The sequence below is a fragment of the Xenopus laevis genome, chromosome 9_10L, assembly GCF_017654675.1.
Source record: "Xenopus laevis strain J_2021 chromosome 9_10L, Xenopus_laevis_v10.1, whole genome shotgun sequence".
Classification (NCBI taxonomy): Eukaryota; Metazoa; Chordata; class Amphibia; order Anura; family Pipidae; genus Xenopus; species Xenopus laevis.
The window spans coordinates 137497209-137513615 of record NC_054387.1 but is presented as its reverse complement, the minus strand read 5'-3'; the positions used below and the strand labels follow the sequence as shown (position 1 = coordinate 137513615).

Here is a 16407-nt window from a genome sequence, read left to right as displayed (position 1 = left end):
ATCCCACAGACCCTCCCCCAGACTTTATTTATATATATAATGTCCCCAGGGAATCAGTGTGGGAGGAGCTTATTATATTGTATCCCACAGACCCTCGCCCAGACTTTATTTATATATATAATGTCCCCAGGGAATCAGTGTGGGAGGAGCTTATTATATTGTATCCCACAGACCCTCGCCCAGACTTTATTTATATATATAATGTCCCCAGGGAATCAGTGTGGGAGGAGCTTATTATATTGTATCCCACAGACCCTCCCCCAGACTTTATTTATATATATAATGTCCCCAGGGAATCAGTGTGGGAGGCTGGTTATTCTATTGGTTCAAACAGGAATGGATAGCCCCTCCCCCAAAGAGCTAGTGAGAGCTGGTGTCCCTCTGTCCCACATTGTGGTTCTGTTAATTCCCGCACTCTCTGCTGTTGTGATGCTCAAACCCAAGTTACCAGTGAATGAGATCTCTGCAGAACCCCTCAGATTTCATCTCCATCAGAAACCACAGAACCAGCAGGAACCAATGGGACCCTTTATTTGCTGCTGACATTACCCCCACATGCTGAACATACAGGATAATAATAATGACACAACGTGTTTCTCTATCAGCACAAACAAGTTCTGTTCCTTATAGAGACCGGCTTGCAAAACAAAACGTCTATTTACAGTTTCCCGACATTTCCCCTTATAGATCTGCTTCTGGGAAGCTTCATAGAATTACAGTCAGTGGATAGATTGTGAGCTCTGTGTACAAATCCTGGACCCATGGAGAAGCTCTGATACCACTGGACTCTGCAGTGTGGAAGCCCATAAAGCTGGGACGACTGGATTGGGTCAGCACATTGGGGTAGATTAGTAACATTCTCAAGACTTTACACTGGATGTTCAATGAAGAGAGAATCCAACATCACCAGTGATTGGCACCAAGTTCAGCCTGAGGATCCAGGAGGAACATCTGTCAGTAAAGAAGGAAAGGTTTAGACCCATCATCATGTGGGACAGACTAGTAATGTCATTTAACCTGGCACATCGGGTTCTGACTCATACAGATTAAACTGGTCCCCAAATTGAAATGTAACAAACTCTATCCGACCATCATGATCTCATCACTCTGAGTATGAGGTCACCAGCAAAGGTCCCCCACTCATTGGTCTAACTTCTGTCAGACTCTTCTCTTACACCGGCATTACACCTTACATATAGGAGAACCTACAGTGCACAAATATTGGCCAGATAACGGAGTGTTGCTTCAGACCAAGCATTATCATCTATGGACCCCTTTGTCCAACCCACTGACCACCATGAGATTTCAGTTGGAGGCTGAAAACTGTCTCCTTCCTCTGGATACACTGAGAACTGGCTTCACACGTGAGGAAATTCAAAAGAGATTTGAACACGTAAAGATAAACAAAGGGATTTATCCCAGGGTAGTAAATCAGCACTTTACCTGTTAGTATTCAGGCAGTACCCAGGTTACATGTGAGAAAGGAAGAGAAACAGAAGAGATTGATCAATGACCAGAGATAAACAACTAGGGACGACCATACGTTGTATAGTGACTTATCAATCTTATGATCTTTGTAAATACACGTATCTGTATAGTAATGTGACAGGGGACCAGGGAATGTGCATTGATCAATTTCTCTTCTTTTTCTCTATGTCTGTAGTTAATTTGTTCAGATCAGTAGAACTTCCATTGTATCTCAGTACATTTTTATTAAGCCACGGAGTCTTCCCACAACCTTTCCTTTTTACATATGAGAAATGGTCTGTAGGTTTGTTCTTAAGTTGCATTTAAGTTGGAACATGTACATTTACTTCTTAAATGCAATTGAGATGTTTGTCCTCACATAGTATTTATTTTTAACTTTTGGTGTTTCCTATCGACAACACAAACCAGAGGGGGTCGGGTCAGGTGGTTAATTAAAGCGAAATGCTCAGGCCAAGCAACCAAAGGACATTACTGTAATAGTCTCTGTTTGTAAGTGCAAGTTGTATGTAAGTCACATGTTTTTAACCAGGGGACTCCATTGAAAGTTTCTATTTGTGCAGATGAGACTAAATTGTGCAGAATTATAGGTTCCATGCAGGATGCTGACACTTTGCACAGTGATTTGTCTAAACTGGAAAACTGGGCAGCAAACTGGAAAATGAGGTTCAATGTTGATAAATGCAGGTTATGCACTTTGGCAAAAATAATATAAATGCAAGTTATACACTAAATGGCAATGTGTTGGGAGTTTCCTTAAATGAGAAGGATCTTGGGGTCTTTGTAGATAACAAGTTGTCTAATTCTGGGCAGTGTCATTCTGTGGCTACTAAAGCAAATAAAGTTCTTGTATAAAAAAGGGCATTAACTCAAGGGATGAAACATAATTGTGTCTCTTTATAGGTCCCTGGTGAGGCCTCATCTGGAGTATGGGGGCAGTTTTGGACTCCAGTCCTTAAGAGGGATATAAATGAGCTGGAGAGAGTGCAGAGACTAAGTGCAACTAAACTGGTTAGAGGGAGGGAAGAGTTAAATTATGAGGGGAGACTGACAAGGTTGGGGTTGTTTTCTCTGGGGGAAAAAAGGCGCTTGTGAGGGGACATGATTAGAGTTTACAAGTACATTAGAGGACATTATAGACAAATAGCAGGGGACCTTTTTACCCATAAAGAGAATCACGTACCAGAGGCCTCCCCTTCAGACTAGAGGAAAAGAAGTTTCATTTAAAGGAACAGAGTAGGGGGTTCATCACAGTGAGGACAGTGAGGTTGGGGAATGCACTGCCGGGTGATGATTCAGTTAATGACTATAAGAGGGACTTGGATGATTTCTTGGACAGACATAATACAAAGGCTATTGTGATACTAAACTCTATAGTTAGTATAGATATGGGGATATATCATTTATGTGACAGTAGGGAGGGGTGTGTGTATGGGGCTGGGTTTTCATTTGGAGGGGTTCAACTTGATGGACTTTGTCTTTTTTCAACCCAATTTAATTATGTAACTATGTAACTATGTAACTATGTAACAGACTCACCCTTCTCATTATTGATGAGCAGCTAAACGTGGTTTATTGATGCTGAGCCCATGGGAAGACCCCCTGTCGTCATATATTTCCGGTGGCTGTTCCTCTGCTGTTTTCTCGTTGTTCATTGAGGACTGGTGGGGAAGGGCATAGACTGGTGTCTCCATGTTCTCATAGGAATCTGCATCTGGAACAACAAACATGACAGTTCCTGAGAGCAAAGTCACCAAGGGGCAGATTCCCAAAAGGGGCAAAATGTAATTTCGTAACTTCACGATTTCCTAACGGGCGCAGGCGTCACTTCGCTAGTGAAGGAGATAGACGCTAGCGTTGCTTCACACTCCAATGCCAAGTGATTTCTCGCTCTGGCGAACGGACATAACAAATTCACTAACAAGCGTATTTTATGAACGTTACCTCCTTCGCCACCTCAGACCAGGCAAAGTGCAATGGAGTTCATAGGACTTTCTCAATTTTTAGTGCAAAACTTTTTCAGAGACCCAAAAAACGCTGACGTCTTTTCCTTTTTTCTGAGTGATAGGCTGCAAAGGTCTGTAAATTTGTTTGGGTAACTGAGTTCCCCCCTTCATTTTCTAACATATGGAACATACACCGGGCTCATGTATAGGGCAATATAACAACTCTATTGTCTTTATTAAGGTTCCCTGGACTTGTGTAATGTAATGTATTTGCTGCAACATATATGTCCATTGTACTTTATCATCTCCCGCCGTATGCTAATTAGGCAACACTAGGGCATATTCGATTTGATTGCCGAAGTAACGCTAGCTAAAATTCGCAATCATTTGGCGCCCTGGACGCAACTAGGGAATTGGCGTTGTTACACCTGGCAAAGTGTTGCGATGGTTATGAAGGCGATGATGGAGAATTTTCACTGGCTAGAGAATTTGCCCCATAGTCTCATTTATTGGCCAGGATCTTTCACTTGTAACTGGCACAAACTGTGAGTGGCTGTGCCTTTAAATGAGTGGACCCAGGGAGACCAATGAGTTACCTTCCTCTTCTAATTTGTTCTCATCCTGACTAACTCCATTCCTCTTCTTCAGGTACAATGATCCTTCCATGTCCTCATAGGACTGTGACCCTGACAAAAGTGGCAAATGATTTATTGTACAGTTTGGTCACATAAAACAAACCAACCCCCCCAATTAAAATAATCAATACAGCGAACTGGGAACATACAACAAACTGGGAACATACAACAAACTGGGAACATACAACAAACTGGGAACATACAACAAACTGGGATGAGATATCAGCCAGCAGACCCTTGAGTTGATTTTTTACCCCAAAACATTTGTTGGCTCATGAGATCTGCTCTTATCCACTAAGTGACCCAACCCTGGAAAATGCATTAGATTGATCAGTGAAATCATCTCTACTGATATATAACATTGTACTAATAACATGACCCAGTTTGGTACCAGCTCTGTGTTTCTCCATCGTTTGGTGGATATTAAGTTTCTTTTTGCTTCTTTAGAAAGAACCATCATTGCCCCCCAGAACCCAATGAGAATGAGCAGAATCGGTTTTGTTGTGATCTTACTCTCTGATTCAAATTTCATTTCCTCACTGGCGTTCTCGTAGCATTCTCCATCTGCAAAAGTACAACAAAACCAGTTAGGATGTTCCCAGACCCAGGCTTAGAATTTCTACCATCACACTCTCCCTCTTGTCCTCTTGTAGCTCTTCACCTTCTGAGCTCTCTTCAGCATCCAACTCCTGGTCGGCATTCTCATAGGAATCTCCTGCCAGGAAAAATGATATACTGTAGACATACAATGGTTCCATTCATCCAACTGCTTTACACTTGCCCCTACTAGATAATATAATCTCTATAGCTCTATGAAGGTTCTAATTATCCAGTTACTTTAGACTTACCCCTACTAGATAATATACAGTAGCTCTATGGAGGTTCCAATTATCCAGTTACTTTAGACTTACTCCTACTAGATAATATACAGTAGCTCTATGAAAGTTCCAATCATCCAGGTGCTTTAGACTTACTCGCTATGGCATTTCCACCCTTGCAACTGCAACTCTCATACCTTTACCTGCAGTTCCCTGTCACCCTACTCCTGCCCTGCCACATGCACCCACTCCTGCATTCCCTCCCACTCCCACTCCCACGTTTCAACCCTATTCTCATTGTGCCTTACCATCAGACAGATTGGTGTCCCCTACGTTTGGTTCCAGATATGAACCTCCGTCTACAGACAGAGAAGAAAGTTAAGTTTCCTCTGGAAAGTCGGGAAACGACAAAAAAACTTGTGCTCTGTTGGCTCCTGGATGTTAAATGTAATACAGTCAGGGGGCCCCTGATACACTCACCCTCTGAGGGCCCCAGGAAGGAGCTCTTATCTGAGTAGCAGTCACTGTCACGTCCCTTGGGGGACATTTGGGTCATATTCTGATATTCCATCTCCATGGCTTTTGGATCTGTGTCTGGGGGGGGGAGAGACATAATGAGTTTGACCCATTGTGACCAGCTGACCTGTATTACTATGGAGTTGCCCTGTGTGTGGGCAGATAGTATGGAGATTGTACAGCTCATAGGAACACATGGAATCCAGCAGTTGGTTCCAGATTTTCAGAAATGTCACCACTATTTGCAAAATGTTGGTTCATGAGGTTCATGAGGTTCATCAGATCAGATCATTTATTTACCCTTTCTACAAAAATCAGACTTTTTAATAAAAGTGAAAATATAATATTGTATAGTAGAATGTTAATAAAATTGACTTCAATTGACTTCTGTCCAAGTTTGCCAGGTCTGATTGGTCTTTTCATTCAAATTTTCAAGATGGTTTTAGTTTGGAAAAAATTCAAGATTGTGTTTTTTTGCCAGAAATATGAATAAAGTGGTGCCTAAATGTCATGTGAATGTGAAGTGCTGGAAATATGATTGCACCAAATGGCGCCCAAATCAGCCCTTACTCAGCTTGCCCCCTCCCTGCCCCTCTCGCTTACACATGCTGGGAATTTTAAGGTAGGTGAGTGGCTGGGGGAGGGGGATTTGTATACAGTAGACCCTACAGTCCCAGCCCACCACTACCACAGGGACTGCTGCCTCTATCTTTACTGGTGGCCAAATTGTCTTCATAGACGCCATTTTGTTTGGGAAATGACGAGTAGGGTTCTGATTAGAGTATTGCAGATATGATGGATTGGTGCACACATGATTGGTTTGTAATAAACCCACCCTAGTTAATTGATAAGGGAGTGACCCCCCTGTACTCCCCAATTCCAGGCTGTGTGGCGCTCACTCACCTTGCTTGGGGCTGCGGGATCCAAAGTAGACATTTCGTTTTACGGTGCTGACCTTGTAGAACCTGTAAGACACATGACACAGTGAAGGGCTGAATGGGTGGAGCCAGTCTGTGGGGGGGGGGAACAATTTTCTGCAGTTGGCCAGTGCATGGGGCATCTGATGTTTGTGGCCCCTTGCAAGTGTCCGGTGCATTTGTTGGTCAAATTGGCCCATGTAGTTCTGTTTTTATTTGGACATTCAGTTGTGGTTGGACGTCATGATGACTTGAGCCTCCCTTGTCCTTCCACCTTTGCCCACTAGGGGGAGTAACATTGAATGGACTGGCTCTGCCTCCTACCTGCTCTGTGCCTCCCTGGAATCTGCCTCCTCCTCTGTATGAAAGGAAAGAATATTCCTCCGTTATATACCAGCCAATCATTCTCCAGTGATTTCTAATGATGTCATTATACCCCAAGTACTAATTATCTCATAGTGACATCATCACTGTACAACAAACAGCTCTTAATTACAACATTTTTATTATAAATAGCATATCATCCTTTATCCAGAGCTTGTCATCATCATCATCATCAGCGGTCAGCAGCTCCTACTGTATTAGGGTTATCATCAATAAACCATTTAAAACTGCTTTATTTCCAGTATACAGTGCTACATTATTATTCATGGCATCATTATATTTCAACATATCATTATTATACATTATTCATATAGCACTAGCATATTTGCAATGCTTTTTGGAGATCACTCCCTGTCCCAGTGAGCTTACAATCTAAGGTCCCTACAACAACTCAATTTGAGTGTGGCAATTGAATCAGGAGTCAGTTACCCTGCCTGTATGTTTTTGTAGTGTGAGAGGAAACCAGAATACCCAGTACATGGACACTGCCCTGGCTGGAATTGAACCTAAGACCCCAGCACTACAGGGCAGCAATTCTAGCCATCAACATTATTATATCACAGTATCTTAATGACATCATCAATCTATAAGAGCTCATAAATGAACTCCTCATTGTCATAGAGGAGCTGTTAGGGCAGATGCAGTTGATGGGGGGGGTATTTGAGGAGAAAGGAGAGGTGCAAGTGAACAAGTGATGGTAAAAAGGTGAGCGGCAGATGATAGTGATGGGGGGGTGCATGGTAGATGGGCAGGGAGACTGGAAAGGCACGGGTAATTATAAATGGGTAAGACCTGAACAAGATGGAGCGTTAATTAATTAATGGGGGGTTTAGTACTGAAGGAGACTGGCTTTTGAAACCATAGGCCCAGTGGAGCCACATACTGTAAATACCAACACAGATACCTGCACAGGTAACATCACTAGTGCACTCACTTTGCCTCCATAACATGTAACAAATGGTGATCAGTGAGCAGAATCCCATGTAAGCCACAGCCACGGCCACAATGATCCAGTACCGGCCTTTCAGGAACATCTCCATACCTGGGCGAGACAGACGTGACAGGTGTGTTGGTTGTGTGAGTGTACACTGCTTGTGTGAGTGTGTGCTGTTTGTGTGAGTGTGTGCTGTTTGTGTGAGTGTGTGCTGTTTGTGTGAGTGTGTGCTGCTTGTGTGAGTGTGCACTGCTTGTGTGAGTGTGCACTGTTTGTGTGAGTGTGTGCTGTTTGTGTGAATGTAAACTGCTTGTGTGAGTGTGTGCTGTTTGTGTGAGTGTACACTGCTTGTGTGAGTGTGTGCTGTTTGTGTGAGTGTGTGCTGTTTGTGTGAGTGTGCACTGCTTGTGTGAGTGTGCACTGTTTGTGTGAATGTAAACTGCTTGTGTGAGTGTGTGCTGTTTGTGTGAGTACATTTCAGTGAGATGAGTATACAGTCTGTTATTGGGTCTCACCTGTATGAGTTGGCAGGGAGGATCCGACATTCAGCCAAATTCTTGATTCCAGCTTATTGGCGAAGCAGTGGTACATGCCCACATCCCGCAAGGTGGCAGAGGGGATAACTAGATAGGGAACCCCTTTGATAAATGCTGCTTGGTGCAACATGGCACCTATTCCCCTTTCCACACTCAGGATGGGTTGTGAATCTCGGAGCCAGGAGATTTGGGTCCAATTGTGAGTGACGTTGCAGGAAAGTGCCACCATGTCTCCAATGTCAAACTCTAGTTTCTGTGAAGTGGGAGTTTCTGGAACAGAAGAGGCTGGGGTTACCCTTATACCTGGTGAAAGGTGCACCCCCTCCAGGAGCAGAGGACCCATAGGTCCTACATGGAACATGAATGCCCAGAAAGTAGAAGGGCTGCACCTGCTGGGGGAGCTGAGGACTCGTAGGTTCTACATGGCATGTGTAGTCTCTGGAATAAGAATGGCTGTACCTGCTGGGGAGCTGAGGACCTTTAAGTCCTACATGGCACATGAATGCCCAGGAATAAGAATGGCTGTACCTGCTGGGGACCCGTAGGTTCTACATGGCATGTGAATTCTCAGGAAGTAGAAGGGCTGTACCTGATGGGGAGCTGAGGACCTGTAGGTAGATATGTGAAGTGGATCCATTTGAGAAGCACGAGTACCAGTCTTGATCAAAGTGCTTCAGCCGAACAATCTCCAGCTCAGTCCCTTTGAAATTAAACCTGTCATTCATGATCTTTCTATTTCTTCTGAGCCATGTGGGAGACTTACCAGCCATGGCCACTCGGCATGGGAGACTTATGTTACTTTTGGACATACCTGTCATATAATGTTGCTCTATAGGAGAAAGAGAACATGTGTTAGAGACCACCTGGGTTGTACCTATGAAGTCTTCCTATACCCAACATTTCACTTTTGAATGGCGAACACACTATGTACTGTGAATACTATTGGGATATGTTATTAATATGATTCAGGGTGCCAATTAGTTAGATAGCCCCCGTGAACTGGGTGACAGTGTTTCATTTTCTTCAAGAAATTAAAAAAGCCAATTTTGTTATTATTGCAGAACCTCCTGTATATCAGGCTGGACAAGTTGAGATTATTGATCAGGCTCCATTCATTGGTCACATTCAATGGCACTTGTTAGGGGCGGCTGTGTCAGTGGGGGAGTCGTGGGAGAAAACTGCAGCCTGAGCCCTAGGAGACCTGGTCCAATACAGAGAAATACGTGTGCAAAGGAGCAGAAGGATAATCCCTTCCATTCCTGAAGTGGAAATAGAGACCCTCTGTGGTGCTCTCTCTGGAGCCTTAGATGCCTCCTTCCATTTCCAGTCTTTAACCTGCACAATTCCTAGTAGTTCTGGTTCCTCTACTGGTCTCAAGGCACCTACCTTTACCTTTGGCTTTAACCAGGAATGACTTCAGCTTTTGACCTTGGGAGGTGCAGTCGTATATCCCAGAATCCATCATGGTGAAATTCCGCAGGAACAGATCAGAAGGTAAAGCAGAATTAAGGTCTGTCACTTTGCTTAACAGATCCAATTTCATCCAGTTTGTGTTGCCACCATCCTCCATCTTCCACATGATGTTGAGGGGCAAATTGATTCTCTTGCAGGGCAACAGGGCGACACCTGAGATGTTGGGAGAAGACTTACAACCCTACACCAAAGCTCATATATTATTATGGTATTTATTTTATAAGACAGATGCACTGGGGGGTTAATCAAATAAATTATACTGTAAGACCAGATACCTGGGGGGGGGCACCACAATGTTGAAAGCATTCAATAAATACGGCTCCTTGCTATTAATTCATGGTTGTTGGGTTCCCAGTGTATTAGGGTCAGGGTAAGCCCAGACTGATGATCTGTTTTTGATCATATCCAAGAATTTTGGTGCAATAGGAACTTGACCCTCCACTTGAATACAAATGACTAGACAGGACCAGTGGTATTTTGGGTACATTAGTGAAAGACCCAATTACATTTGTGCTTGAAAAAGTTGATGGGTAAAGAAGAGAGAAAAAAAACACCTCCACTATGAATAGACTACATGAATATATATGAATTGATCACAGCAACAATAAAGCTACTACTGCGAGACTGGAAGACCCAAAGAGAAGGACATGAAGAAACACCAAGAGAAACGGACTTGTTTCACATTAACCTCTAGTTCAGCCACTGACACATTCCTGTGTCCTTCTGTGCCAAGGAGACCAGATACAGTGACAAGATTACCCCAGTATATAACAACCGGATATAACCCCAGGATATAACCCCAGGATATAACCCCAGTATATAACCCCAGGATATAACAACCAGATATAACCCCAGGATATAACAACCGGATATAACCCCCAGATATAACCCCAGGATATAACAACCAGATATAACCCCAGGATATAACAACCAGATATAATCCCAGGATATAACCCCAGGATATAACCCCAGGATATAACCCCAGGATATAACCCCAGTATATAACAACCAGATATAACCCCAGGATATAACAACCGGATATAACCCCCAGATATAACCCCAGGATATAACAACCAGATATAATCCCAGGATATAACCCCAGGATATAACCCCAGGATATAACCCCAGGATATAACAACCGGATATAACCCCAGGATATAACCCCAGGATATAACCCCAGGATATAACCCCAGTATATAACCCCAGGATATAACCCCAGGATATAACCCCAGGATATAACACCAGGATATAACCCCAGGATATAACCCCAGGATATAACACCAGTATATAACCACAAGACATAAATTATATCTTGTGGTTATATACTGGTGTTATATCCTGGGGTTATATCATATAACCCCAGGATATAACCCCAGGATACAACCCCAGGATATAATCCCAGTATATAACAACTGGATATAACCCCAGTATATAACCCCAGGATAAAACCCCAGGATATAACCCCAGGATAAAACCCCAGGATATAACCCCAGGATATAACCCCAGGATATAACCCCAGGATATAACACCAGGATATAACCCAGGATATAATCCCAGAATATAACCCCAGGATATAACCCCAGGATATAACCCAGGATTTAACACCAGGATATCACCCAGGATATAACCACAGAATACAACCCATGATATAACCCCAGGATATAACCACAGAATACAACCCATGATATAACCCCAGGATATAACCCAGGATATAACACCAGGATATAACCCATGATATAACCCCAGGATATAACCCAGGATATAACCACAGGATATAACCCAGTATATAACAACTGGATATAACCCCAGTATATAACCCCAGGATAAAACCCCAGGATATAACCCCAGGATATAACCCCAGGATAAAACCCAGGATATAACCTAGGATATAACCATAGGATATAACCCATGATATAACCCCAGGATATAACCCATGATATAACAACAAGATATAACCCAGGATATAACCCCAGGATATAACCCAGGATATAACCCCAGGATATAACCCAGGATAAAACCATAGGATATAACCCATGATATAACCACAGGATATAACCCATGATATAACCACAGGATATAACCCCAGGAAATAACCCACGATATAACACCAAAATATAACCCAGGATATAACCCCAGGATATAACCCATGATATAACAACAAGATATAACCCAGGATATAACCCCAGGATATAACGCAGGATATAACCATAAGATATAACCCAGGATATAACCACAGGATATAACCCCAGGATATAACCCCAGGATATAACCCATGATATAACCCCAGGAGATAACCCCAGGATATAACCCATGATATAACACCAAGATATAACCCAGGATATAACCCAGGATATAACCCCAGGATATAACCCATGATATAACCACAGGATATAACCACAGGAGATAACCTCAGGATATAACCCATGATATAACACCAAAATATAACCCAGGATATAACCCCAGGATATAACCCAGGATATAACCATAGGATATAACCCATGATATAACCCCAGGATATAACCCATGATATAACAACAAGATATAACCCAGGATATAACCCCAGGATATAACCCATGATATAACAACAAGATATAACCCAGGATATAACCCCAGGATATAACCCAGGATATAACCCCAGGATATAACCATAGGATATAACCCATGATATAACCACAGGATATAACCCCAGGATATAACCCAGGATATAACTCAGGATATAACCATAGGATATAACCCATGATATAACAACAAGATATAACCCAGGATATAACCCAGGATATAACCCCAGGATATAACCCAGGATATAACTGCCCATAAAACACAAGTTGGTTGGTTTTATGATATCTAGATCCCAGGAATGAGGTGTATGAGGTTTAAGTGAGGGATAAAAGAGAACTGGGACCACTAAGATTTGCCAGTACTATTGGCACCCAGTAAAGTGGCATAGAACTCAGTAATATATATATATATATGCCATCAGGCAAAGAGCAAAGGAACGGATCAGTGTTACATGGGGCTAAGGAAGAGACACGTTTAGCTGGACAATGAGTGACACTGAGACATATCAGCAAAGAGACAGCTCCTCATGTCAAACATACAACATTCTACTCAGAAACACAGGGCAGATTTCTCTCCTTCTCTCCACAGTCATGGAATTGAGTCACAATTGAGTAGAGAGAAAAGAAGACAAAGAAATAGAAAAGGGTGTAGCAGAGAGGCACAGTGGGGCACAGGATCAGACCCATGGTAGCGGCACATGTTAATACATAGCAAGTTACCTACCACCCATAGGCACAGTCATATTTGTAGTGTCCAGTGATATTTCGGGGGATGAGGCCACACACATGCACAGAAGGAGCAGGAGATACATCATCCATTGAGCCTCGGCAGAGACTGTACTGGAGAAAGTCAGAGCCACCGGTGTGTTCACTTCTCAGAAGCTTCTCCCCTGGGATTCAATGAGATACAGCTGCAGGGTGAGTGGGTGGCTGAGGGAGGGGACTATGGGTGCTCTCTACTTTCCACCAGATCACTAGTTCTTGGTTTGTTGTAGAACAGAGAAGGGGAACTGAGTATTAGGCCAGAGGCAGCTCAACCTGAAGTCCACAGGGCTTATTTACTATAGATTGTGGTGCAAAATGCAAAGCAAAAAGTGTAAAGAACCATGTTTGGTCCACAATGCACTATGTTGCCTTCAATATATTTCTGCTGCTTCTGAACTGGAACACAAAGAATTGCACCCATCTGTGTAACTATAAAGTCCTGGCTGGATAACCATCATTGCATAGAGCTGGAGCTGCACATGGGTAGGGAGGTGGGTCTCCCCAGCATGTCCTGTGCTTGTTTATATTATAGGGTACAAGGACGGAGCTCAGAGTACCATCTCTTGTCCTACTATGTGTAGCCTGGAGAGATCATATATACTGCTCAGAGTTCTATCTCTTGTCCTACTATGTGTAGCCTGGAGAGATCATATTTACTGCTCAGAGTTCTATCTCTTGTCCTACTATGTGTAGCCTGGAGAGATCATATTTACTGCTCAGAGTTCTATCTCTTGTCCTACTATGTGTAGCCTGGAGAGAGATACTACTCAGAGTTCTATCTCTTGTCCTACTATGTGTAGCCTGGAGAGATCATATATACTGCTCAGAGTTCTATCTCTTGTCCTACTATGTGTAGCCTGGAGAGAGATACTACTCAGAGTTCTATCTCTTGTCCTACTATGTGTAGCCTGGAGAGATCATATATACTGCTCAGAGTTCTATCTCTTGTCCTACTATGTGTAGCCTGGAGAGAGATACTACTCGGAGTTCTATCTCTTGTCCTACTATGTAGCCGGGAGAGATCACAGATACTACTCAGAGTTCTATCTCTTGTCCTACTATGTGTAGCCTGGAGAGATCATATATACTGCTCAGAGTTCTATCTCTTGTCCTACTATGTGTAGCCTGAAGAGATCACAGATACTGCTCAGAGTTCTATCTCTTGTCCTACTATGTGTAGCCTGGAGAGAAATGATAGACACCTTTATTAGTGATTTTCTACCCAACTAAAACAAAAAAAGTTGTTATTTTAAACATTTATGAATTTTGTATGCAACATTTTTTATGTTCCGTAGAAATTCTGGTACCTACAAAAGTCACATCTTGAAAACATCTTTAAAACCAGCTCGTTTTGGCTTATGATTGTCTTATGATTGATGCTCCCTGAATCTCTCCTTCATTTGGTTTTGTGTTTCTCTTACATCACAGACAATTTGCTTCTTGTTTTAAATATCTTGTAATTTTATTTGCAGAGGAACTAAGTGAAAAAACCCAAGCCACTTCCACCATAGAATGTTCTCATCTGGAGCAAAGTCACCATTTACCAAAACCAAAGAAGCCACATGGATGATCATAATAATAATTTAATACAAATGACACAATTAGCTTCCCCTTGTTTCCCTTTCCTGTAAAAGACTTACGTTTAACTATCTCCTGCCTGTCTCACTATAAACACTGTTCTAAATCATTACTGGCTGTTCCGCTGCAAAACCTATATTTAACCATTACTGGTTGTCTCCCTGAAAAGAAATTCGTTTAAAGGTATTCTGTTGCGGATAAACATGTTTTTTCCCCCAAAACACATCAGTTAATAGTTCTCCTAGTCCTCCAGCAGAATCAGATTTTATTTTTATATTTAATTTTCAAATCTGACATGGGGCTAGCTAGACATGTTCTTAGTTTCCCAGGTGTCTTCAGCATGTGACTTAGATAAACTTCAGTCACTCTTAACTGCTGTGCTGCAAATTGGAGTGATATCACTCCTCTCCCCCCTCCCAGCAGCCCATTAGTAGAACAATGTGAATTAACAGCCCTGGTACAACATAACTGCTCCCTGGTAGGAACTCAATAGTAAAAATCCAAGTCACACTGCGACTACTCTAATTCCATTGAGTAGGAGAAGCAATAGCTTATATGAAAGCAGTTCCATTGTGAAGTGCTGGCTCCTTCTGAAAGCTTAGGATCAGGCACAATGCACTGAGATGAAAAATACACTTATTGGTTCAGGAATTCAATTTTATATGGTAGAGTAATTTATTTGCAGTGTAAACAGTGCCATTTAGAAATAATAGTTAGTTAAATTAGATAGTTAAATCCCTTTAACTATCTGCTGGTTGTCTCACTACAAAGACTGTAGCTAACCATTCACTGACTGACTCCCTGCTCAAGCCAAGCTTAACTATTTACTGACTCCCTGCAAAGATTTGCAGCTTAAAGAAACAGAAAAACCAATTTTTTAAAGTCTAATTCCTCCCAAAACAGCTATAATAATAGGTAAGGCTTACTTTTCCTTAGATTTTTTTTCAAATCTTCAGCTTGATCTGACTTTCAAAGTGCCCCACAGGAGAAAGTGAAAAGGCAAAAGCAGCTTGAATTCCTCCGTGCGCTGAACAGGAAGTCAACTTCACACCGATGACCTTTTTTTAGTGTCTGCAGCTTAAATATATGCTCCCATCATTAGGACAAATAGAAACATATATTTAAGCTGCAGATACTGAAACACAGCTTAGGTGCCTTAGGTTATCAGTAGAAAGCTGACTTTTGCCTTTCGCCTATTGGGCACTTTGAAAGTCATTCACTTTGAAAGGTATTTTAGTTTTAATTGTAATTTTATTATCCTGGTACACTCTATATGTATTCAGTTCTTAGTGCTCAAGTCTCAGTATCAGGAGTATTATCAATTCCATTTTACTTGAATAAAAGCACCTGACCAGGATGTCCTCTTTCTTCTCTTTTATTCAATCTGGCTTTAGATACATTACACAATATTAAAAAACAACAACAGTTTTTTCAAGGGGTAACAATTAAAAGGTTGGAAATAAAGTTTTCAGTCTTGGCAGATGACATGCTATGGATAGTTAAATATCCAAATAATTCTGCATTAGATGTGTTTAATATCTTCAAATCATTTGGTTCCTTTGTGGGATTTACAATAAACCTTGAATAACCAGACATTATAAATGTGCTTGGCAATATCTCACATGATAGCTTAGCTCAATTACATATTCACCAAACCATGGTCATTTGAAATATCTTTGCTGATTTATCCAGGGTATATCACGTTTCTTCCTTTAATGAAAAAAAACATTGAATCTGTTTACAAGAAGTGGATAAATCTTCCACTAATTCTTGAAGGCAGGTATATTTCCTAGGTTAACATACCATCTACTCAATTTACCACCTTTGCTTAAACAGTGAGGGGCAGATTTATCAAGGGTTGA

The 16407-nt window shown here is 42.0% G+C and overlaps 1 protein-coding gene across 3 annotated transcripts; it reads right to left on the bottom strand.

Moving 5' to 3' along the window:
• Positions 1-514: 514 nt before the first annotated feature.
• Positions 515-15582, bottom strand: LOC121398165 (B-lymphocyte antigen CD19-like). Of its 3 annotated transcripts, XM_041576941.1 has the most exons (15): positions 15472-15581; positions 12927-13092; positions 9558-9797; positions 8761-9000; positions 8151-8441; positions 7636-7743; positions 6642-6675; positions 6304-6365; positions 5365-5478; positions 5193-5243; positions 4728-4781; positions 4580-4630; positions 4028-4117; positions 3025-3199; positions 515-951 (listed from the first exon to the last, which is right to left on the bottom strand). In XM_041576941.1, exons 2-14 carry the CDS (start codon positions 13015-13017, stop codon positions 3033-3035), a joined length of 1593 nt encoding a protein of 530 aa, XP_041432875.1. In that variant the 5' UTR covers positions 13018-13092; positions 15472-15581; the 3' UTR covers positions 515-951; positions 3025-3032. The 3 variants fall into 3 exon arrangements, with proteins under 3 accessions (XP_041432875.1, XP_041432876.1, XP_041432874.1); XM_041576942.1 differs by lacking the exon at positions 4028-4117 and having other exon boundaries at positions 15472-15582; XM_041576940.1 differs by lacking the exons at positions 515-951; positions 3025-3199 and having other exon boundaries at positions 3997-4630; positions 15472-15582.
• Between the last annotated feature and the right edge of the window lie 825 nt (positions 15583-16407).